The 26,046-nt window shown below is 32.0% G+C and overlaps 1 protein-coding gene across 1 annotated transcript in view; it reads left to right on the plus strand.

The window, feature by feature from the left end:
* LOC123664438 (myb protein) overlaps positions 1-25,021 on the plus strand; it is a 60,397-nt gene extending 35,376 nt beyond the window's left edge. The window contains exons 5-17 of the mRNA XM_045598982.1: positions 8,128-8,225; positions 9,793-9,927; positions 10,630-10,777; positions 11,839-12,035; positions 13,420-13,511; positions 14,243-14,385; positions 14,895-15,041; positions 15,599-15,684; positions 16,491-16,674; positions 18,022-18,180; positions 18,546-18,713; positions 23,924-24,034; positions 24,643-25,021. Of these exons, the coding sequence (XP_045454938.1) occupies positions 8,128-8,225; positions 9,793-9,927; positions 10,630-10,777; positions 11,839-12,035; positions 13,420-13,511; positions 14,243-14,385; positions 14,895-15,041; positions 15,599-15,684; positions 16,491-16,674; positions 18,022-18,180; positions 18,546-18,713; positions 23,924-24,034; positions 24,643-24,762 (1,788 nt within the window). The 3' untranslated portion in view covers positions 24,763-25,021. The remainder of the gene's footprint in view (positions 1-8,127; positions 8,226-9,792; positions 9,928-10,629; positions 10,778-11,838; positions 12,036-13,419; positions 13,512-14,242; positions 14,386-14,894; positions 15,042-15,598; positions 15,685-16,490; positions 16,675-18,021; positions 18,181-18,545; positions 18,714-23,923; positions 24,035-24,642) is intronic.
* The last annotated feature ends 1,025 nt before the right edge of the window (positions 25,022-26,046 follow it).

A 26,046-nucleotide genomic window follows, 5' to 3' on the forward strand; every position in this document is an offset into this window, starting at 1 on the left:
CGCCTCAGCTACAACAAACGTTTACCGTAGCTTGTAGACGTCTGTAACACCATAAGCATCGAAAGCGCGTTGCCAATCTTATCCCGGATGCTCCCGGGAATTCTGGTCACCTCACTCACCAACAGGAATACAACACTGTTTGAAAGCAGTATTGTTTAGCTATGATATTCTGTAAGGTCGAGGTACTACAAAACAATGTAGATTCTGCAGAGAAGATTCGGCAAGAAATTTCTCAGTTACTCTATTTAAAAAAACTGTGCAGAATAGGACCCCATACAGAATAAAAGTATTGTTTAACTAATAGTAGAGATTAAAGTAGACATATTTTAAAACTTTTGCTTACCTGCCCATGTTAAAGCTCAAGACGTTTAATTTTTTGCCAGCATGTACTTGCAAATGTTAAATAATTGAGTTTGCTCGCAAACGAAAAAAAAAACTAATTTAATTACATCGACAAGTAATACAACGTAAGTAGACGAAAAAAAGGTAAATTAAATACGCGCTATCAAATATTACTCAAAGTCCTCATAAGATCTCGATCAAATTTAAATACAACCACATGACAAGCATGAGCTTTTGATTAAAGCAAGTATTATCAAAATCGGTAACCCAGTGAAAAGTTATGCGGTATAATACTACGTAGGTCGACGAAATACACAGGCTGAAGACGGGCAGCAGCGTCTTCGATGCAAAAAAGCCAGCCGCAGGGCTGGTCACTAGCCTACCTAGCGTGGTGACTATGGACAACACACATACATGAGTTCACGCTGTTTTTGGCGCGAATTTGTGGAGGCTTCTGTCCAGCAGTGGATTGCGATAGGATATTTTTTTAAATACTCTTTCTTATTAAGGGCTCTTTCATCAGTTGTTGATAATGCTATTTGACGGATGGCGGTATTCGACAGTTAAATTTGATTCATTATTCTTTTTTAACATCGAATTCTACTATATTTATGAGATATTTCTATTTGCATGTATTAGTTTTATAATTGTAGTTTATTAATTGAGGAGAAATAACAGGTCCTAATGGCCTATTCTACCTCCCGCTGTCGAAGTCTATTTGTATGTGATTTGTATCGTCATCCGTCAAATAGCGTTATCCATAACCGATGGAAAGGGCCCTTAAAAGTAATTTTGTTTTTGTCCTATAGCCTCAATGTCATAGACCTATGTCCGCTAACCGCTTTTTTAAGGGTTCGCATGCATTTTTTAACATTTTTTAAACTCAAAATAAAGACTAACAAAAAGCATAAGTACCTATTATAAAATAGATATTCTCTTTTTTGAGAATGAAAACAGCATACTCTTGGAAAAACAATATTATTTCTTTAGATAAAACGACTTCCTTTTTAATCTTGTTTCCGTAAATGGTGCTAAGCATAAATAACATTTGAACCAAATAACAAATTTATCTATATTTGAATGGAAAGATCAAAGATTTGAATGGAATGTGGACTAGGCGGGGACACTTGAAATTTTAAATGTAAGATGAAAATATTTTTTTATAACCCATACATACTAAAATGGGTTTTTACAGTTTTGTTATAATTATTTTATTCAACCGTCGTTCAAAGAAATATTATAATAAGAATCAAATACATACATAATTGTGTTTGCTCGCAAACGAAAAAAAAAAACCGAATTCAATTACATCGACGAGTAATACAACGTAGATCGACGAAAAAATACTCAAGTAACTGCGCGTTATCAAAGATTACTCAAAAAGTAGTTATCAGATCTCAATGAAATTTATATGTGACCACATGACAAACATCAGCTTTCAATTAAATTAAAAATTATTAAAATCGATACACCCAGTAAAAAGTTATTGCGGATTTTCAAGAAGTTCCCTCGATTTCTCTAGGATCCCATTATCAGATCCTGGTTTCCTTATCATGGTACTAAACTAAGGATATCTTCTTTCCAACAAAAAAAGAATTATCAAAATCGGTACACCCAGTAAAAAGTTATTGCGGATTTTCAAGAATTTCCATCAATTTCTCTGGGATCCCATCATCAGATCCTGGTTTCCTTATCATGATACCAAACTAGGGATATCTCCTTTCCAACAAAAAAAGAATTATCAAAATCGGTATATCCAGAAAGTTATGCGGTATAATACAACGTAGGTCGACGAAAAAAGCGTCAAGTAAAAACGCATTATTAGATATAGCTCGAAAAGTAGTTGTTAGATCTCAAATAAATTTAAATGGGACCAATTGGCACACACCACCTTTCGATTAAAAGAAAATTTGTCGAAATCGCTCCACCCAGTCAAAAGTTCTGATGAACATACACAAAAAAAAATACAGTCGAATTGAGAACCTCCTCCTTTTTTAGAAGTCGGTTAAAAAATAAATAATAGTTTAAAATGTATTCAGATAATTTTCAGTGAGTTTATTATAAACAAATAGATATTAATAATAAGATGGCTCCGAGAGACGTTGTTAATTCTTCTGAACTTACAAATGCGAAAATCTAATAATCCATTTTCGTAAATTATCGGATTTTTTTGCGCAATTATTTCTAATTTTCCTTTCCGTGCGAACTTTGTAGAAAGAATAAGAAATTTTTAAAAAGAAGAATTAGCTGAATTGGTTTTGAAATATTGCGATCTAGCAACACATTAAGCTATTCTTTTTTTATTTCTATAGATATGATAGATAAACGAGTTTTTATTGGAATTCATACACGTGGGTGTATATGTAATTTATAAATATTTGACTGTATAAAAAAAAACGTGAAAACAATTAGCTCATCAAATAAAAATGACTAAACATCTTCGCAATCGTCGACACGTTTAGTCCGTGACTTAGACCGACCTTGATTTTTTTGTCTGTTTGCCTGTCACAGTAATGATTCTCAACCGATTAGCTGGGGGCTCTGTGCTTAGATCCATTAAGGCAATTGTGTTTTCGAGTCGCTGGGAACCTGTCAAACATATGATGCTAAAAATATATGTATTAACTGTTTAGCAAGCTGTATAAATTACCAATAAAACTCTAAGTGCAAACTAGAGAACGGCTGGACAGATTTGACATTTTTAAAACCTTTATAATACATAGAAGGTTCGTATTGCAAGATATCCAGAAGAATGGAAAACTTCGGAAAATGTAACGATTTTTTAACTTCACGTGTCTGACATTTGGCAAAACAGGACGTCAGTCGGGTCAGCTAATCTATACATATAAATAAAATTGAAGTGTCTGTCTGTGATTTCAAAGTACCGGTTTTTTTAAAGTGTTTTTAGTTATTTACACGAGAGGTACTAAATCACAAACTATTTTCATTTTTTGTCTGTCTGTCTTTCTTTCGATTCGCCCGGACTAATCTTCGAAACGGCTGAACCGATTTTTATGGGACTTACACAAGAAGATAAAGGAGATTTTGGAGTAACATATAGACTACTTTTTTATCCCGGAATTCTCGCGAAATTAGGATTTACGCGGGAAAACGTGTTCCCCGCGCGAGAGTACTTACCGAAATAGATATGAAATAACTCAATTTTTGAGAGCGAAATTTTTTCGAATTTATGTCTACAACTACGATATTATTGAGCTGAAAAGTTCGTTTTTTGCTTAAACGCGCTATTCTCAGGTACTACTGATAGTGGTTCGAATCGAAAAATTCTTTTTGTGTTGGATAGCCCATTTACAGAGGAGGCCATAGGCCATTTTTCCTCAAATTAATGCGGATGAAATCGTGCGGAATAGCTAGTTTGAAATAATTGTACAGTTTTATTTAACAACTGAACTCATATGTTTTGCCCATAGTCACCACGCTGGGCAGGCGGGTTGGTGACCGCAGTACTGGCTTTGTCGCACCAAAGACGCTGCTGCCCGTCTTCGGCCTGTGTATTTCAAAGCCAGCAGTTGGATGGTTATCTCGCCATCGGTCAGCTTCTTAAGTTCCAAGATGGTTGTGGAACCTTGTTATCCCTTAGTCGCCTCTTACGACACCCCCGGGAAGAGAGGGGGTGGCTAAATTCTTAAAACATATGAGTTCACGTTATTTTTGACGTAAACTTGTGGAGGCCTATGTCCAGCAGTGGACTGTATAGGCTGTAATGATGATTTAACAACTAACTTGTTGGTATAGATATTACAGTAATATAACGTTTCGTTTAAATAATATATACTAGAGGTATTACTCAGTTTTACCTGGGTTTACAACTATTGGACAACGCACTTCCCAATTGCTAACAAGTGGCTAACAGACAGGCTATTGTCTTGTATTTATTGTGACCAAACAAAAAATAAGACACGAAACTCATTACTTTAATCGACTTAAAAAGGAGGAGGAAGGAGGAAAAAGGGGCTGTTCTCAATCCGACTGTATTTTTTTCCCTTTTTTATGTCTGTTACCTCAAAACTTTTTAGTGGATGTATCGATTTCGGTGATTCTTGTTTTAACCGAAATCGAATGCTTGTCGTGTGGTCCAAATTAAATTTGATCGATATCTAACTAGTTATTTTTGAGTTATTTATAATAATCCGCATTCACTTGACTGTTTTTTCGTCTACCTACGTTGTATTACTGGTTCATGTAATTGAAGTCGGTTTTTTTCATTTGGCAACAAACAGTTATATTTAATTAATGGTACACCACATATGTACACTTATGATTGTACAAGATATAATTAAAAAAATAGTTAAATAGCGTTTTAAAACGTAAACCTCAAAAATATGTGTCTAAACTGAAACAATCTGAAAATATAACAAAAAAAAAATCTTTTTAAGCTAATTCACATAAGCTAAAAAACTAAGTATACTCAATCGAATGGAGAAGTCTGATGAAGATCTTTCTATACGAGAAAGATAAAAAAAATCTTTAGTATTATTCTTAACAGCCTTGTCGGCAAAATGTCGGCATAACCTACAAAAACAAGAAAAGCACATGTCACACAAAGTAATGCCTAGTTAAATTATAAAGATGATATAATCAACAATCGTGACCGCGTTCTCAAATACCCAGTGAATATTAGTTATAGTACTAGGATCCAAGGACGCCAATTATACACATGAAAGAATTTTTTGTACAATAACAATAGTAAAAACGTGTATTGAATATTACTATTTATTATTAGTATTGAAATTCATTTTAGGCATGACCAATTTGCTAGAGCAATTTTAGCACACGATAAAATCGATTTTTAATTCATATTACAAATTTAGAATTTCTTAAAAGCAATATCGATAAAGATAGAAAAATGTATTGTATTTAGAAATCTGCACTAGTGCATTACAAAATATAATAACAATTTGCTTAAAAATATATTTTTCCGTTTCCTTTATATCAAGGATGGTTTGGGCTGTAAAAATTTATTAACCGACTTCAAAAAAGGAGGAAGTTACTCAATTGGACCATATATATGTATTATGTATGTATGTTCGAGGATAACTCCTTCGTTTATGAACCGATTTTGATAATTCTTTTTTTGTTGGAAAGGAGATATTCCTAGTTTGGTACAATGATAAGGAAACCAGGATCTGATGATGGGATCCCAGAGAAATCGAGGAAAACTCTAGAAAATCCGCATAACTTTTTACTGGGTGTACTTTGATAATTTTTAATTTAATCAAAAGCCGATGTTAATCATGTGGTTACATTTAAATTTCATCGAGATCTGAATACAACTTTTGGAGTAATCTTTTATAATGCGTATTTACTTGACTATTTTTTTGTCTACCTACGTTGTATTACTTGTCGATATACGAGTAATTGAAATCGGTTTTTCTTCGTTTGCCTGCAAAGACAATTATAATATTTATTATTCACTCATACGACTACAACGGTGTATCTTTAGTTTCGGTCACCTTAATAAATACTTGAAACAATACGCTCATCCTGAAGACAATCGACAAAAGTAAAGGAAAAAAAATGCTGTGAAATCTCTTTGAAATGATAAAAATGGCTTTACATTCTTTCAAAGATGTTTTATATGTACCGTGTCTAAATCATAAGACAAAACAATAAATAGTTTATTGCAACTTTAATTATTATCGAATCGTAGCAAACTTTTGGTTATATGTTGTATGAAATGTTGTAATTGTACCTTGTGATGGATATATTTGGCAGGTTAATGTATAGTATAAAACTATTTATAAAAATTTTACACTCGAAAAGTACTCGGAAAGGATTATTATTATAGGAAATTACTTTTGTAAATATTTTCAACTCCAATTATATATAAATATATTGGGTTATGTTATTATAAATATATTGGGTAAAAGCTAAAAAATGATACTAACGTCAAGTCTTTCGCCATACCGTTGGTAATACCTATGTATTACAAATATTTAACTAATGTAAGTTACATTTACTATACTACTGTAAGTTACTTTGAATGTGAGTTACAAATATTAAAACAAAACAAAAATGTGTGTGGGCAATTCACACACGGCAGATGTGATACTTCTGATGAGTTCTGAAAAGTAGTAGAAAGTAGTTAAGTGTATATTGTAAGTAGGCCAAGTAGGCCATAAGTGTACATATACGTTAACTAGACAATAAGTGTACATATATTATAGATAGCAAGTATCTATAATAATAATAATAATTATAATAGTGACAACAATAATTAAAGTAAGGCGCAATATAATTCTGTCTTTTTGCATGTAAGATATCAATTAAGTTTAGCATAATTTTGGTCGGTGGACTCACGTCTGCATTAGGGATACTAAGACAGAATAATTAGTTCTCTTAATGTAAGCTGCAGTAGTGTAACAAGTAAACGATCAGTAATAAAACTAAAAATCGGAATAACAAAAGCATGGGCACTTTAAGCCTGTGGACATAACTTTATTTATAAAAAAAAAAAAGAAAAGTAGTAGAAGAATTTTTTCACTGAGAATATAAAATACTGTGTACATTCTCTCTTGTGCATTTATGTCTTTGTTTCTACATATATCGTAACGCATTTTCGTTTCATCGAGTTGCAAATCACAGCGATTCCACAGAAGTTTCACTTCAAAAATGATTGCTAAAATGTAATAAATGATAATGAATAATTTGCATTATAACTCCATTCAAATTAGGATTTTAAATTAAAACATAAATATTTTATTCAAAATTATGTCCAAAAAAAAATGACTGTATACAGATTTGAACACTTAAAAGGCGAATGTTTGCCGTTCGACGAGTATATTCAAACACTCGCCGCTCAGCTGATTCAACGGATATATTTTTATAATATTTTTTACAATACTCGATCGCCTTGCAAAATAACGACTTCTCATATTGTAAAGATAGCATATCCTTTTGTTTTTTATCGTTCTGACCATTGATAATTTGATGATTGCTTTTTTTGTGATTCTTTTATTGATGTACTTTTGATGTAATGGTATTCGAAATTAGTGCGTAACGAATGATTGAGATAATGTATAGAACTCGACTATCTTCATGCAAAGCCTCAATTTAATGGAAATTTTAGGATTAAATGAAAACTATCACTTAATCTTTGTCTATATCTATATACGAGGTTTTGTCCTAATCATCAAACACTTACTTGTGCGAAAGAAATAATAAATCACTACACAAACCCGTTGCATTCATATAATAAATGCGATAGATACATTTAATTCAAATATTGACCGTATAGTAAATAAAATGTAGGTAAGACTGGTCTTGTAACGAAACAAAACAACCTCTCAACTCATATCATGGCGTTTGTTTAGGATATTAATTTGTTCTCTAAACTAACTTCTAATATATATGAAGACGACGCGTTGCCACAACGGTCACAGCACTGGTTTGTGGCTGTTGCGTTGGCGGTTGCGGGTTCGATCCCAGCACACGACAATTATATTGGCCATATAGATGTTTGCCGTGGTCTGGGTGTTTGTGCGGTCCTTGTGGGGTCTCCCCACCGCCCTTCGGAGAGCACGTTAAGCAGTCGGACCCGGTTGTTATCATGTTGACAGCGATCGTTACTCATAGTAGGGAATATATCCGCCAATCCGCATTACAGCAGCGGTGGATTAACTGATCCTTCTCCTACATGGGAAAGGAGGCCTATGCCCAGCAGTGGGATACTACAGGCTGAAGCGTATGAAGTGTAATATATATGAATATTATAGATACATAAACGTTAACTGTATATTAATTACATATTTTTTTACGTTTCAGGAGGATGAAAAAGTAACGGAGTTAGTTGCTAAGTTCGGTCCAAAGAAATGGACATTAATCGCGAGGCATCTGAAGGGCAGGATAGGAAAACAGTGCAGGTAATGCTACTTTGTTATTTCCTATTTACTTTAAAATGAATAATTATTTATCATATACTTAATATATAAAAAACTCAAGGTTTTTGTAATTATAATAATAATTATTTTTAAGTTGTGACCGGTACTTACAATTGATATTTTTGTTGATCTACAATTTTTTTTTCTGATGAAAAGCATTATGGCTTCATTATTATGTCAATCGATATTTGGCCATATAGTTTTTGCTTCCTGTTAGTAGTTTTATTTCATGTTCAAAAATAATAAGATAAGTTTTTAATGAAATTTAGTTTAATTAATTTACTTAATTTAGATTCGAAGGAATTACAATAATTGTTACGTTCACGAATATAATCAGGTTTAAAGGTTAAAAGCATATGAATCTGTAAAGAATTAATTATATAATCTTTATAAATGGAATTTTAGTCATCGTTTATTACGTATATAAAATTATGGATTGACGATATAATATATAGAATTTAAAATTGACCAAGTTGTGTGTATACATACAGTATATAATGTATTTGTGTATATATGTGTGTCAGTATAATATGTATATTGTTTATATGTATGTATATGAGTATAATATGTGCATGTGTATGTTTATTTGTATGTATTTGTATATATTCCTGTTACATAAAATATTTGCGCCATGTTAGTCCTCTGCCCAAAGGTTGCCTGGAGAGATCGCTGTATTAGCGATAAGGCCGCCTGTTGAAACTGATGCAATTTCTATTTTTTAACCGAATTCCAAAAAAGGAGCAGGTTCTCAATTCGAATGTATTTTTTTTTATGTATGTTACATCAGAACTTTTGACCGGGTAGACCGATTTCGACAAATTTTGTTTTAATCGAAAGGTGGTGTGTCAATTGGTCCCATTTAAATTTATTTGAGATCTAACAACTACTTTTCGAGTTATATCTAATAATGCGTTTTTACTTGACGCTTTTTTCGTCGACCTATGTTGTATTATACTGCATAACTTTCTACTGGATGTACCGATTTTGATAATTCTTTTTTTGTTGGAAAGGGGATATCCCTAGTTTGGTACCATGATAAGGAAACCAGGATCTGATGATGGAGTCCCAGAGAAATCGAGGGAAACTCTCGAAAATCCGCAATAACTTTTTACTGGGTGTACCGATTTTGATAATTTTTAATTTAATCAAAAGCTGATGTTTATCATGTAGTCACATATAAATTTTATCGAGATCTGATAACTACTTTTTGAGTAATCTTTGATAACGCGTAGTTGCTTGACTATTTTTTCGTCGATCTACGTTGTATTACTTGTCGATGTAATTGAAGTCGGTTTTTTTTTCGTTTGCGAGCAAACACAATTATTTAATATCATTTTTCGTATTGTTAAAACCTTGTATTGGTTTGTGAAAATGTATATAAATAAATAAATAACATATATATTTTTCTGACCCATATATCTCTATATATTTACTCTTTATTTAAACTCAAAGCTAAGAGTTTTTTCGTAGATGCTATCTTACTTAGAATAATGAAAAAAGAATTAATAAAAACTACGTATTATATTGATTACGTCTGTTTCTTTTACAGAGAACGCTGGCACAACCACTTGAATCCTTCAATAAAGAAATCCGCTTGGACGGAACACGAAGATAGAATCATATACCAAGCTCACAAACAGCTCGGCAACCAGTGGGCTAAAATAGCTAAGTTACTGCCAGGCAGGTGAGTTAAAAGTATAAATATTGGTTAACTTATTGTAATAAGCATTTTCTTGATATCCAGTGTGAATAAAGTTGTATATATATGTATGCATGTATGTATGTATGTATGTATGTATTTATGTCTCACTTTAAATGGTATATTACAATTTGTACAACTACACCAACACAATAACATCTCTCGGCAGCCCTTTGCACATTAAGATACTTTGTTCAAGTCAATCTGATATGTTTTATTTCTGTTTTGGTGTACAATAAAGTGTGTTGTTTTGTTATGTTGTTATAAGTAGTGTTTACTGTGTTAGACTAGCATTAGCCTGTTAATGTCTAATTAACTTGCCTCTTCTCAATAAATATTTAGGAGAAAGGTAAGAGCATCCAGCTCGCTTCTGCACCGGGATTCGGTAAATTGTTTTCCGAACATAGGAAACGGTTTGTGATTACAACCAAGACTAATGTTTTTACTTGCTCTCCGAAATCGAATAGTGTTGGTTCACATTCCTAAGGATGAACATCTAAATCAGGAAAATATTTTCAATTTTTTCTTTCTGATTCCATTGGTTGCTATGTATTTGTCGTTATAAATACCATAGAGATTTTTGTTTAAATAATCATTTAAACAAAAATCTCGTAAAAATCTAAACAATTTTAATAAAAACTAGTACATTATTATTTATAATAACATTATGTTAATATCTAATTCCAGGACAGACAACGCGATAAAGAATCATTGGAACTCAACAATGAGGAGAAAATATGAGCCTGAGCTGTTAGATAGTTTTGAGAACATTAGAAAGAAGAGAAAGAGATACGATGGACCGGAGGACCGAAGGGTTACTGTCGCTTATAATGACGTTAGTTTGCTTGCTTGCCTGCTTATTTTTAAAATATAAACATAAACGCTTCACAATTAATGGCCCCAAATATGATTTTCTCCGGTGTTGGAAACACAACACACAAGCAACACCTATACATACATTTGTATTGGTCATACATCATATGTACATCTGTATGACCAATACAAACGTTTGTTGTGAGCGATGAGCGAAGGCGACAAGCACTGAATAATGCTTGCATCAGATGCGCCAACGCGTCGTCAATTTCTTTAGTATGTGTGTCTTTAATTTGTTATTAATAGCTTAGCAAAGACACGTATGGTATGCCTGATGGCAAGCGGTTGCCGTGAATCCCATATACAATCTTCACGCGTACGTGGAAACTATAAAAAATTACCTTTGTTCTAAGGTTTTCTCTGAGCCATACAATTTAGAGGCTTTCAAAGTTTCAAGCATCGAGTATGCAGTCTTATTTTTTCTAAACGCTAGGGGCAGCAAATTTTGTATTTTATGATGAAATATATCGGATTGTACTGTCTGATCGCTTGTCCCATTATAAAATATGTAAAAAAAATTTTTTTGGGATCCTCCTGTTAAACAGTTAGACTTATAATTCAATGCGAATAAGAAATTAAACTTGTTACAGAAAATGATACAGTGATACCTCTTTATTATATTTCTTTGTCTTATTATTTTGCGCTTTATGTTAATAAATATGCAATTGTGAATTAGTTATTAGTAATAGTTTTGTGTTTGTTAGTGAACTTTATATGTGACGTGTTTAACTTTTGTGTTGGTCAAAGCCTTTTTATATTTATCAGCTATAATTTTATGTTAGAAGAACTTAAAAATTTTAACGAACTATATAATAACATTTTAAATCAATGCCAACTATTATTTCCTTTCCATTCAATAAATTTGTAAAAGCTTTATACAACAACCTGCTTCACTTGCAGTTGATATTTTAGAATTAACCTCTTAAAACATTGTTGGTGACTTCAATTGCTAACCAACTTCTACTAAAAAAAGTTTAAATTTTGTCTTCTTCCAAATAAAATAATAAAACTTTGTATCCACAGTCGAATTGGTCGGATCCATTCAATGAATCGACTCAAAGCAACTCATCAAACACAAGTCAGCCTTCGAAACAAGTTTTGCATTTCCGACAATTACTAAAGGATCAATTAAATAATTTACAACAACAAATACCCAAGTCTCCAGATAGAGGAGGCTTGGTACCTGCGGATACCGTGGAAATTATTGAATCACCCTACGAGTGAGTATTGATTTACTTATTTATTTTCTGTTTAAAATTAAATTAACAAACATGAAAATAAGAAAAGGAAAAACAAAATAAACAAGATGATAAAAACCAACAAAAAAAAAATACTTATTTTCTATATAAGAATTTAAACCAACTTGATTATTTTTTTACTAAAATTATTTAAAATGAAAATGAAAAAGTTTAGAATTAAATATCACTAATCATTATCATTATCATTTTTGCTTTAGTCTTAATTGTTGTCATTGCTGAGTTTTAAAACTTTCGTAGCCACTTTGAACACTTGATCCTACGTGTTATGTAGCATTTACGGTCTTACTTATAAAAATCTCGCTAAGCAATACTTAGCCACCGCTTAGTTAAACCGCTCTTAAGCTACAAATCCATGTTTAACTTTTGTTTACTTATAAACGTTGATTAGCTGTTACTTAGATAAGAAACAAACAAAGAATGATAATTTTTTTTTTCTAACAAACACACGCAAGTAAGTAGATCAAACGTCACAATATAACAGCTGATCTAAGTGAAATCCGCCATCTTGCCGCTTAGCAGGAGTTAAACTATGCCTCGGCAGTGTTTAAATTTGACGGCTATTTAAACACTACTTAACGACTTCTTAACGCTAAATAGTGTTTATAAGTGAGGTTTTTGCTAATCCGTTGCTAAGCAATTGATTAAAAATTAAGAAACGTTTATAAGTAAGACCGTTAAAGTAGAGCTTTCTAATAGTGAAAGTGTTCTTGAATAAACCAACTGTGTTATTAATAAAGAGAGACCTAATAAGAATGAATAAAAATTATATATATATATATATATATATATATATATATATATATTACATAGCTCTAAAGCCTTCCTCGGTAAATGGATAATCAATCCAAATCAAATCCAACACAAAAATTTTTTTTTTTTATTCAAAATCAGTGTGTAAATGTCTTATGTATATAAATATAAATTTCGTGTTACGATGTATCTTAGCGATAAACTCCGAGACACTGAAATAATTTTTATCAAATTTTGTAAGCATCTGTAATTTGGTCCAACTAAATAGGGTTTTTAGGGGTAGTTTTTATCTCAGTTATTGATCTCAATATTGGTTATCGCAAATAAAATGTTTATTAAACAACTTTAGTGTGTATTTATCGGTTAGTTTTATAAAACGCTAATAGGTGATAAATGACATAATACCTATGTATAGTATGGTGATGTAATAATGTTTTGGCATCTAAGTTGCACAGATCTCCGGTAGATGGCGCCGTATTTCTATTTATAGATTATAGATGGCGCGTTTGAATATAGAATTTACATAAATTTTTATAAATTATAATTACTGAGCCATGTGTATATAGTAAAATAAAAACATTGTTACTTTTTACAGGTATATAAACATCAATACACTTCCAATGAATTCTCCTATTAAAAATTTACTAAGTCAGACTTCTACAACCGATAACAGTGATCAAAGCACAGGTATATAATAATATATAACATATATATAGGTTCTTATAATTATTTAAAATAAAAACCTAATTCAAATAAATTGAACTCATGTAAAATGGATAAAGGGGTTATTTGGATTCTGTAAATTTACTCAAACGAATAGATATACAGTTTTCTACTTTCAGTTTCTTTTTTATAATATTTATATAGAATGTCTCAACAAGTAAAATCTATATAAACTGGACAGTAAAGAAAAAGCGTCGGAACACATGAGTTTACGCCGTTTTTGGCGTGAACTTGTGGAGGCCTATGTCCAGCAGTGGACTGCGATAGGCTGAAGCGAAACAATTGATTTGAATTTTTTTGGTACTATATTCAAAAAAGTTGTTGTAGTAATTTTAATTACATACATATATTGTATAAACTAAATTACATACATATATTTTATAAAATAAATTAGACTAGCCCGTTGGCGCAGTTTGTAGTGGCCCTGCTTTCTGTTCCGCGTGTTGCGGGTTCGATTCCTGCCTGAGTCTGGGTGCAATATATATATTTATTTATATATGTATTATTTATATGTATGTTTATCAAAAAAAAAATAAGTTATAACCGTCGGCTGTTACCTGTAACACAAGCATTAAGTTGCTTATCATAGGAACAGACGAACGTGTGTGTTATAAGATATTTATTGATTTATTATTTATAAAGATTTTTCATAGTAATTTAATCTCAACTAATAACTATTTTAATATTGTTTTCAGTAACGTATTCTATGCAAGAAACAGCCAAAGAGATAATCGTACCGTCTATGTTTTCTCCTAAGAAATGTGATACAAACAGTCCACCTCCGATATTGAGGAGAGGAAAAGTTAAGAAGCAACAGACTTTAACGCCTAATCCTAATGTGAGTCGGTATCAGTATATAATGTGTTATTTTATTCCATATACTAGCACTGACGGTTTTTCTCGCACTCATTTGAGGAAAAATCGTTTTAAAATATTTTATTTATTTATTTATTCTTTATTGTACACCACATAGAGTAATTTAATACAGAATTGTAAAGAAAAAAAGAAGTATAATGCACAATGAGGCGGCCTTATCGCTCGATAGCTATTTCTTCCAGGCAACCTTAGGGCTTAGTTAGAAAAAAAAACAAAGAAATACGTAGGTGAATATTGAAATATTGTAGTTATAGCCTAATATATATATATATATACATATACTCTTTTGTTTATAATTATAGAAGTATAGTCTTTGACGACAGAACCTTCATAATGTTAATAAACTTATAATTTAAATTAATTATGGTCGAATTTCGACCACTGGGCGATCACTAGTTTATATAAATAAAGTAAACAGTATAGATATAGAAATAAATCAACAATGTGTGATAATAATTATTTATTTTCCAGACTTGGTCAGAGACAGTATCGAAGGCCCTCGAAGGCGCAACACCGATAAAAGCTTTGCCATTCAGTCCATCGCAATTTCTCAATTCTCCGGCCGGTTTATCGTTTCCTGCCTTTGATTCTACTCCACTAAGACATGATAGTAATAAGGTTAATATTATAGTATATATATTAAAAATATAATAAAAATAAAATTAACACCCAGACTCGGGTGGAAATCGAACCCCCAACCCGCAGAACAGATAGCAGGGCCACTACAAACTGTGCCTTGCTAGTCAATTATTATTTATTAGATTTATTTACTAGTTTGACAATAATTAAAAAATTTAATTTGTAAAATGACGATTCGAAGATGATTTTAAAGCCTATTTTTGAATAAAGTTATTTTCGATTTGGATTTTGATTTTAAGTGGGTAGCATCTGTCATCAAGTGAATAAATATATGATGGTATACAATATGATTACAAAAGTATTGGGAAATGATATATTAGTGAATGTTTTGGTGCTGTTTTCAATCTTTCAACACTTATAAAACCTCGAGATGATTAAGTTATGAATTTCACAATAATTTCGTACAATGTCTGCGACTATTGTTTTTAATAGATTCTAATAGAGAGAAGTTGTCAACTGAAAAATGAAAGTTGAATAATTCTGTGTAAATTGAATAATGTCAATGACTTTAAAGTGAAATATATATGATATTTCAGGAGCTGGGAGTAACTCCATTACTGCATACGCCTACACCGGCGAGTATTACACCCGGTGGGAGTCAGCTTAAGAGTAACACTCCCAAGTGAGTAGTTAACTACTTATTATTTACATTTTACTATACTGAAAAAAAAACTGCTCTGGTGTAATGGTGCGTGTGCCGTGTGCGGTGCCTAAAACACCGACGGTCGCGGGTTCGATTCCCGCTCGGAGTGGATATTTGTGTTCATGATTCGGGAGAGCACGTTCAGCCGTCGGTCCCGGTTGTCATATCGTTACTCGTAGTCGGGAATTTATCCGTCAACCCGCATATGGAACAGCGTGGTGGATTAAGCTCTGATCGTTCTCCTACATGGGGAGAGAGGCCTATGTCCAGCTGTGGGATATTACAGGCTGAAGCGAAAAAACCTGTAAATCTATTGCTTATGAACTTGCTTTGCTATAACAAGATTCTCTATACCTAAGTCTGCCTTGCTGCAGGCAACAACACTCAGCAAATAATTGTAAAATACTTGTAAAATCTATATTAGTATTTTTTTTTAAGTGGTCCTAATAAATAATAAGTAATATGTTAAACATTGTGTGTTCATAACGCTTTTAACACTAGACAAATAGGACATTGATAGCTAACAGAGATTTTCTATGTTGATTTATTTATTTGTTTTGTTTATAATCTCTTTAAATCTTATTAGTTAATAATATAAAAATCAATTAAAAAAATAATTAATTGTAGTCAAATTAAAGCAATGTATTTACTAACAAAAGATAGCAAATAAAATTACTCAGAGCTATATTGTCTTTTCATAAACAAATTTGCTTTATTATGTCAAGATTGATATTTCTGATAATATTTACTGACACTAATACTTAACCATTTATTTAATTTTACAGAACACCGACACCATTTAAAATCGCAATGGCAGAAATCGGTAAAAAGTCTGGACTTAAGTACGAGCCTTCTAGTCCTGGGTTGTTAGTTGAAGATATAACTGAAATGATACAGAGGGAAGGAAATTCAGAAAGCACGGTGCAATTAAACGACTCGATGTTGTCTTGCACTGCTCAGGAACAAGAGGTAAATGTACAGGTTTGTGTTATTATATTATAATACTAGCTTATATGCTGTGTGGTTACGACATTAAAGAATATAGCCACCCCCTTTCTTCCCGTGGGTGTCGTAAGAGGCGACTAAGGGATGATGCGTGATGTATATAATGGATGTCCCCTAATGGGGTAATGGGTTTTATTCTCAATCAATTATCAAAATGAAAGAATTGAAATTACAGAATTTATAAAGTTCCAATTTTCAATGAAGCCATTACATGTTCCCGTTTATTATAATTGAAATTGTTAAGATAACATTTTTCTTTTACCCTTAAAAAATATGAATCTTTGTAATTCATATTTGTCAATTATATTGGAGAGGAAAGGAACTGATAATACTTCTTTTAGAAATGTTTTGATACCTAACTCTGCTCCAGTAGAGGGATATGCTTAAGTGTAAAAATTATATAACATTGAATAATTACATATTAGTACATAGTATATAGTACTTCAACTTTACAATATTGCTTTAAAGCAGTGTTGTGTTTCTGTGGTGAGTAAGGTGACAGAGCTCCTGGGGGTGTTTGGGGGTAGGCAACGAGCTTTCGATGTTTCCGGTGTTGCCTATAGACAATAAGCTACCTACGGTTTTATTTTTATGTTACCCACACATTAGGAATTCTAAACATTTTTGAATATGATTATCAAAAATTTCGATCTAGCGGGTACATCGTTCCATAGCTTAATTGCTTAGAGCGCCGACACGGTCAGTCGGAGACGCGGGTTCGAACTTCGCTGGAGCGGTCAATTTTTGATATGATATTCAAAAATAGGCTACCTATACGTTTGTCATCTGATGGCATACTTGTATGATATTCTTCAGTCTGTAATATCCCACTACTGGGCATAGGCCTCTTTCCCCGTGTAGGAGAAGGATAAGAGCTTAATCCACCACGCTGCTCCAATGCAGGTTGGCGGATATACTTGTATGCCCTAGTAATATAAAAGTTATTTGTTATGGTATAAGTGTACTGTGTGCCACCCCTCTCTTCCCGTGGGTGTCGTAAGAGGCGATTAAGGGATAACACAGTTCCGCTACCACCTTGGAACTTAAAAAGCCGATCGGTGGCGGGATAACCATCCAACTGCTGTTTTTGAAATACACAGGCCGAAGACGGGCAGCGGCGTCTTCGGTGCGACAAAGCCAGCCCTGCGGTCACCGACCCGCCTGCCTAGCGTGGTGACTATGGGCAAAACACATGAGTTTGCACTATTGTTTGGCGTGAACTTGTGGAGGTCTATGTCCAGCAGTGGACCGTATAGGCTGTAATGATGATAATGATGAAGTGTGAACCCAACGATGGCTCCCTCCTTGCAGGTGAACGACTCCGGCATCGGCAGCGGGCGGCGCGGCGAGCGCGGCAAGGAGAACGTGCCGGCCAAGCGGGCGCGCAAGGCGCTGGCGCACAGCTGGGCCGCCACCAGCACGCCGCAGCACCGCCGCGTGCCCGACGTGGCCTTCTGCGTCGAGACGCCGGTACGTCTGTCTCGCTCGCGCGGGCGCACGCACGCACACACACGCACGCACGCATGCGCACGCACACGCACACGCACACGCACTCAAGAACACCACTATATTAGTAGAGACCTTCACTTACCTACACTACCGTTATCCGATCGTTGATGTGTGTACGTACTTGCAAATCGTGTCTAATCCTATATGAATATAAACGTATTTACTAATTCTTCTGACACGTAACTTAGTAAAATAGTCTTATATCTTACTGAAAATTACTTACAATAACTGGTTATAAAAGGATGTGGTAACTTGTACACAATTCTAAAAATAAATAATGATTTATAGCGTTTAATATTTTATTAAAAGGTCTGTTTTTGTTACAGAGTAAAACCTTAGTAGGCGACAATTCAGTACTCTTCTCGCCGCCTTCAATCGTGAAGCACTCGCTTCTAGAAGAATCGACCAGTCTTCACAGCCTCGTGAGCGCTGAAAACACACCCGAACCGATAAAGTACGAGGAAATCGAAATCGAAAATACGGAAAAACCCAAGGTACAACACAGGTCCTTAGTCCATACTAATCCCTTACCTAACACCATCGATCCCAACTTAATTGTGTACGAAAATTATAACACGACGCAGAACGTACAGACGAATCCTAACGTATTTAGAAATATTACTAATATCGAATCGCCTCGAAGCTTTGCAAGGCTGAATGCAGAGAGACTTCGAACGATAACGTCTTCGGAATTAGCATGCGATAATATTAACATAAACCTCAATAACATTTCGAATAACGGGAATAATTTAATAGCTCCAAAAGACGTATTAGCAAACGCGTTAGCTGATCATATTTACAAAGTGACCAATCAGAAACCATCTACGTCGCGGATCGACGAAATATTAACGAATAAAATTAATAAACCGACTGATGTAGAAAAGGAAAACCAGTGGTGGCAAATGGATAAAGATACGGCTGACGATTTGTACAACGATTACTACATGTTCACAAATTTGTGATAAGAATGTTGAAAATTGGGTTGGTTTTGGTCAATTTTAGTAAAATTTGGTCTGCAGATAATAAATTTATCGTTATCTTAAATTGACTCATTGAAAAAAATCTGAATACAAGATTAAATCTTAAAAGACATTGGTTTTATAATATAAACAATCTTATTTAATATTTAAAAACTATGAACAAAGTAAACTAACAACGATATTTGTCAAGTTGCAAATATATTTTTTTAAAGCCTACTTTAATAAGAGTACAGGATATTTTTTGTTTTATAAAAATTGCATAATGAGAGCAAAGTAACAAAAATGGATTTTATTCGATCAGTTTTAATTTAAGCAATATAATTTATAGGTATCTCGTAACTTTTATATGCATTGACGCTACAAAAAGATGCATTTAGACGTTTTTTTTTTCTTGTCTGCGTAATTAACGCAATAATTGAACAGTATTAAGACAAAATACGTTCATTCGTTCATCGATTAATACGTTATAACGTTAAATCGGTTAAGGGTCGATTTCATTCATCGAATTCAATACCCACTTTTTTCTTCGCTTTTCAAAAATTCTCGTTTTATTAGTATTAGGCACCATAATGTTTATAATTTCAGTTTTATGTACAGAATAAAATTATGTGCGCAAATTTAAACAACGGCAAATTTTAACAGCTCAAAAGTCGGTTAAAATATATCAATTTCCCAGAGTAATTTTTTTTTCAAATTTTTATTTGTTTTTTGAATCACTAAAATCACGGGTCAGACGAATGAAATAGTACCCTGTTTTTTTTAATAAGTTGTGAATAAATAAAAATTGTATCCATTTTTTAATTGAGCTATTTAGGAAGTACCCCATCGATTAATAATTACTGGAATATTGACAAGTACAAAGAAATTATAATGCAAACTTCATTTTTACAGGTGTTTTGAAATCGACCCTTAAATGTCGGTTGTGATTTAATTAAAATCGTGTTCGATTTTTTAGACACGTAAGAAGCCCATTGGTTTTTGTAAAATAAATTTATTATTCGTTTTAGAATTATAACATGGGATTTTTTAAATTATTTCTATGGAGACTTAAAATGACTAGTATGTGCTTCTATGGAATAATAATAATACTAAAGTATTGTTCAACTTTGTCAAAGAAATAATTTCGCTTAGCACAATGCGAAGTTATTTTATTTGTATATATTGATTAATCGTGCTGGGAATAATCGTCACCAAATTTAATTTTTTTTTGTCATAATAAATTAACGTTATTAATAAGTTTCGAATAAAATTTGGATTCGATTGCGAAAATGAGAGATAGATAGATAGATAGATACTCGATATTGTACACAATAACGATCAACACAATAACATATTTCAAATAAAAAAAAAAAAACAGTGTACAAAGGCGGTCTTATCGCTAGAGTAGCGATCTCTTCCAGACAACCTTTGGGCATATAGGACACAGCGTAGTGAAAAATGATTTCAATAAAAACTTAATATTTACGATAGATGAGAATCGTCATTACGATAAATGGAATTTTAATATTAAATCATGTTTAATATTAAGAATAACATCATTTACCTTTAAGAAAACGACATTTTCGAACTAACATAATTTTTATCGATTTCTTTCAATGTCTGTAATTGCAATAAAACGGCATGATGACGATAACAAATAATCCGATTTTCGTTAACTTTCCGCCCAATGTACAAAGCTTAATAACTTAATTATAAAATTATTATATATAGAATAAGTGCACCAAATTGAAGAGATTAGGGCGTAGGCTACCAAAGATGAATCTTCATCAAATGAATATTTGTTCTTGAATTTCTAATATATAAATTAGTTTATTATAATAATTATTATTTTAATGTTTAAAACTTATACCTCAAGTTTACCACGCACCAAATTGTTTTTAGTGTTACTAGGTGTAATTCGATTTATTTCAAGTATTAATTATAGGTTAGGGATTTGTTTTTCGATAGATTTTACGCGAAAGTATTATGTTGAAAACAACTAAAACATGTTAGGGTATGACGGTCTAACACTAACTATCCCTGTAAGGCGACCTATCCTGTCCCTGTATTTATTTTTTATAAATGTCTATTAAATAGTAATTTGCTTTGTAATATTGCATCTGAAATATTTTGGTAACTAATATATCCGTGTATCGTGATCGTGAGTAATGTAATTACGAAGCTATTTATTTTCTTAGACATTTTTTTTTTGTTATAATAATCGCAATTTTAATATAAATCGGCAGCTACTTAAAAAGTACTTTATTTGAAATAAAGAAATGACATTTTCCTTTTTACCCATACCCGCCATTTTGTCACCACATCCCTCCATCTTGGATCCATTTCCCGCCTTTTCCGTACAATATTGACAGGCCAGTGTTGAATCTACAATTTTTTTTTATGTTTATATTTTAAAACGTATTTATATTCTTGTTAAAGAATTGTTTATTCTGTTGTTAATTATTTTATGTTTTTTTTTCTTTTAAAATTGTTTTTAATTTATTCTGTAGTGTAGTTTTGTATAACATTTTTTTTTAATGAACGATGTGTTTTCTGTTTTGTAGTTTAGTATCTGTCAATATTGTTAATTCCATTCCACAGTCCAAACTAAAACGGATGTCATTTTTTATTTCAATAAATGTATTTATTCACTAAATATGTTTGTTTATTTTTTATCCACCGCTTATAACTTATTTCATTAAAATTTGTGTAAATTTTAAATAGAAACTGTGTGATGTGTAATTTAATGAAATGGATTATAGAAATTTTGTAACATTAAGTAGTAGGAGATCCGGCTGGAAATTAGTGCACTCATCGAGTTTTTGCTAAGAACCAAATTTTTATGTATATTTATGATTAGGAGAATATTATATCTACAAGGTTGCCCATCAAAATGCTGCCGCTAATATTTTTAATTAAATTATTGTTTATTGATTTTTGGAAAAAACTTTCGTTGACTTGTTTTTTAAATAAGATATCCTCTACATCACGGCAATATATATAAAGATTCTAAAAAATCACGGTTGCCATTGTGCACCTGGCCGCACCTCTTCGCAGCCAGGTGTAAACAGGTATGATTTCGATACGTTTATACGTTTTTAACGCATATTTTTGATTTATACATCAAATTAAAACTAATTTTTTCTATTTATTATATATTATATTTTTTATATAAATAAAATTAAATGCGGCCGCAAATAAGAATTGCTGGCTGTTGAAAATGGTAAATATTTAAAGAAGAGTGAAAGAGAATTAGCGTGTAATATCATTTATTAGATGAGGATAGCGATTGCCAGCTGTACGACGCTTTATAACCATTGCCCAAGCGTCGAATGCCAGTGTTCTCAACCACTGGGGAGTTATAGAGACGACTTAATAAATACTCCTAAACATATATTTTCTTTTTCAAAATGACAAATTTAAAAATTACTACAAAAAATAATAATATTGATGAAAAATAAAACCAAGGTTACTTCCAAGCCCCAAGGTTACTTATATAAATTATTGAAATCGCTGGTGTTCCCGAAAGGATAGAAGGCAACACTGAAATTATTACAAATAATGTAGCTACAAAACTCAATATGAAGAAAGAAGGTATAATTTTTACCAAAAGTGTGAAAGGAAAAAATTGAAAGGAAGGCATCCGACTCGCATTTGGTCGGTTTTTATAATTCTGATAGATTTAAAAAAAGTATTTATTAGAAATTGTTTTGTTTCAAAATCCGAATATCCCGGGATTTTACAAATGTAATCCCGGGATCTGAGTACCGAAAAATGAGCGGCATCTCGAAAATTGCGATCCCGGGATCGAATTTCCCAATGCACATATACATCAGTGATATATTTTATGAGTACATACATAATGCTTGAAAATAATGTAAGAAAAGGCTAGCGTGAAATAAATTTTATAACAATGATTTTTTAAAGAAATAACATGCACAGAGTCAGAGTATGATTTCAGCTGACAAACAACCAAAGTTATTTTAATCTCTTATGATTATAGTCCACACATTACGCAAGGTATCTTTTCTAACAACTTCTAAATGTGGCTCTATTAGGCAGACTCTTAAGGCCTTACTACACGCGAGAGGCCATCCACCATAATTACGTCACAGGTTAAGAGGGGTAAGGTAGATAGGTGGGAGGTCGACAAAGTGTGAGGTGTTAAAAATTTTGTGACATCACATTTCAAATATAATATTTCTAATTCATACATTTTAATGATTAAATTGAAAAAATTAAGGTAAAAATTAAATTATTGTTGTGTTGGCTACTTGACACTAGTTTTAGGAACTGACCTTGAAAAATAATTTACATGCTAATAAAAATTATGTCGAAATTCATGTAAAATTGTAAAATATGTGACGTTGCACTAGGCGGAGGGGTCCCTCGTAAACCGTCGTCGACCAGCTGAGACAAGGACGGGGTTGGGGTCAAAAAACCGTAAAATTTGTTTCGTTTTATAAAAAAATGATAATTATGATCTTTAAAATTCAGTCACTTTTAAGGATCATATCATATCATATTAAATACAGAAACTACTTTAATAAAATTTACTTGACGTAGTATTTCTTATATGTATCGATTGCTATAACTAAGCATATTTGTTTGAACTACTTCTAAATCATAGTATTTTAAAAGGTTTCAAATGAACTCTATCTCAAAAGTCTCATGCGATAAATGCTAAAGTCATGATTATGAATTATGAGCGTGTATTAAGTAGGGATTGTTATTGTACATTGTAGATTCGAAGGCTGTCAGGTGAACCGCTGGTTGTAAAGAAGTCGGCGGTTCGTTCTATCAAATTTGATCAAGATATTGCAGAGGAAGTGAGCAATGAGAAGCCTCTTATATTGGTTTGTATTTTACTATATTAAATATATATTAGCCCGTTGGCGCAGTTTGTAGTGACCTTGCTTTCTGTTCCAAGGGTTGTGGGTTCGATTCCCACTCCGAATCTGGGTGTAATATAAATATTTATTTATTTATTTAATATATGTATTATTTATAAGTATGTTTAATGAAAAAAAAAATGTAGCTATACCAGTCGGCTGTTACCTATAACACAAGGAATAAGTTGCTTACTTTAGGAACAGATGACCGTGTGTGTATTGTGTAGATCTTTGTTTATTTATTATTATATTTTTGTTGATGTAGCTTAAAGAGTTATGAACAATACTTGATAAAAAAGAATACTATTCACATATTCTACTTAACACATAGTATGTTGGAGTTCAAATAATTTTGGGAACTACTGTAAAGTTAGTCTAAGGTAGGGCACAGCAGGAAATATGCTCAAAATCTTGAGCAACCCGACTGGAAAAGTACCTCGACCTTACAGAAGATCACAGCTAAATAATACAGCTCTCAATTGTAGTGTACAGTTCCTACCGAGCTCCTGGATAGGGTGGACAATCCTAAATTATTAAAGTTTTATGAATATTTAACGTTTTTAATATTTCAGACTGACAACAAATGGGAGACATTCGCATGCGGTAAGACTCAGGATCAGCTCGATTTAACATTGTTAGCTCATCAATATTTAAGGAAAACTGCGTTGAAACCGCGCTCATTAAACTTTTAAAACTTCAAAATGAAGTTTTTATCATTGTGTTACTAATATGAATGCAAAAAACGGCATTTTTTTTTTATAAAATTGTAAATTACATATCTAAAATATTGCTATATAAATTTAGGCAGTGCTTACTTTGATTATTAGTATTGCTATTGTATAAAATTGCATGCTCAACCTTTAATTTTCTGATAATTCTATTACGAAATTGTGTATCTGTTACAAAAAAAAAATCTTGCAATATTTTTTTACCTCTATGAAATTAAATACATTAAATTTTCGTAATTAAAACCTAAATTTTAATTTAAAGGCTATTTGTTGTTATATGTAAAAATTATAACAGGCAATTTGTATTAATTATGGTCAAGAATTACTTTTTTTCTAAAATTATTTATAGTTAAACATTTAATAACAAAAACAGTGTGATTTTAATTCAAGGAGATTGATTTAAAGCAATGCTTAGTTATAGCAAGTTAATTATTTTAGAAATTAAAATCATTGTTAACGGTAAATTATTTTAAAAATTAGGAAATTGTCCCTGGCGACTAAACTAATGCGAGACTTTTCAATCTTCAAATAGTTTTTGATAAATTGTAATAAAATCAAAGTTCTACGCAATCGCAGGTTTACTATAATCATGGAATAAATACAAACATCATCATCATCATCAAGCGATCTGCGATAATTGATCATCGTGCGATCGTTTATTTTATTAATTGAAACCACAATAAAACACACGTTATATTTGTTGCAATACAACTAGCGCTGCCACCATTTAATAGAGAATTATGTAAGTTCTATGTTCACCGATTTTTCGCAAGAGGCAGCGCTTGCGATCGCTTAGTTATCGCTGATAACCAACAAATTTTGTACAATTTTTGCTCAGTTATTGTAGGTAACAACGATCAGTGGAAATAACCTGAGTGTATTAAATTAAAAATGATTAAACGTACACTTTAGAAAAGTTCGGTAAGTATTTTAGAACTATAATGGCAACAATTAATAAATAAATTATTTTTTATACATATTGTGTCTGTGTGTTTAAAATACATGTTTGATAGTTTTTGTGACACTTTTGCTATACATTTGCTACATATTTTGCATTTGCGATTTTGTTTTAAATAACATTGTATGAAATTTTTTAAATAGGAGTTTATTTTGGATGTGAAGATCGAATATAAGAGTTTAAAATAAATAATTTTTTAACAATTTTATATTTTTTCGATGTAAACATACTTTTTAACAATTTTGCTCGAAATAAAATATATTATATGTTGGATGATTTTGTTTTGGTTT

This window comes from Melitaea cinxia, chromosome 22 (assembly GCF_905220565.1).
Source record: "Melitaea cinxia chromosome 22, ilMelCinx1.1, whole genome shotgun sequence".
Lineage (NCBI taxonomy): Eukaryota > Metazoa > Arthropoda > Insecta > Lepidoptera > Nymphalidae > Melitaea > Melitaea cinxia.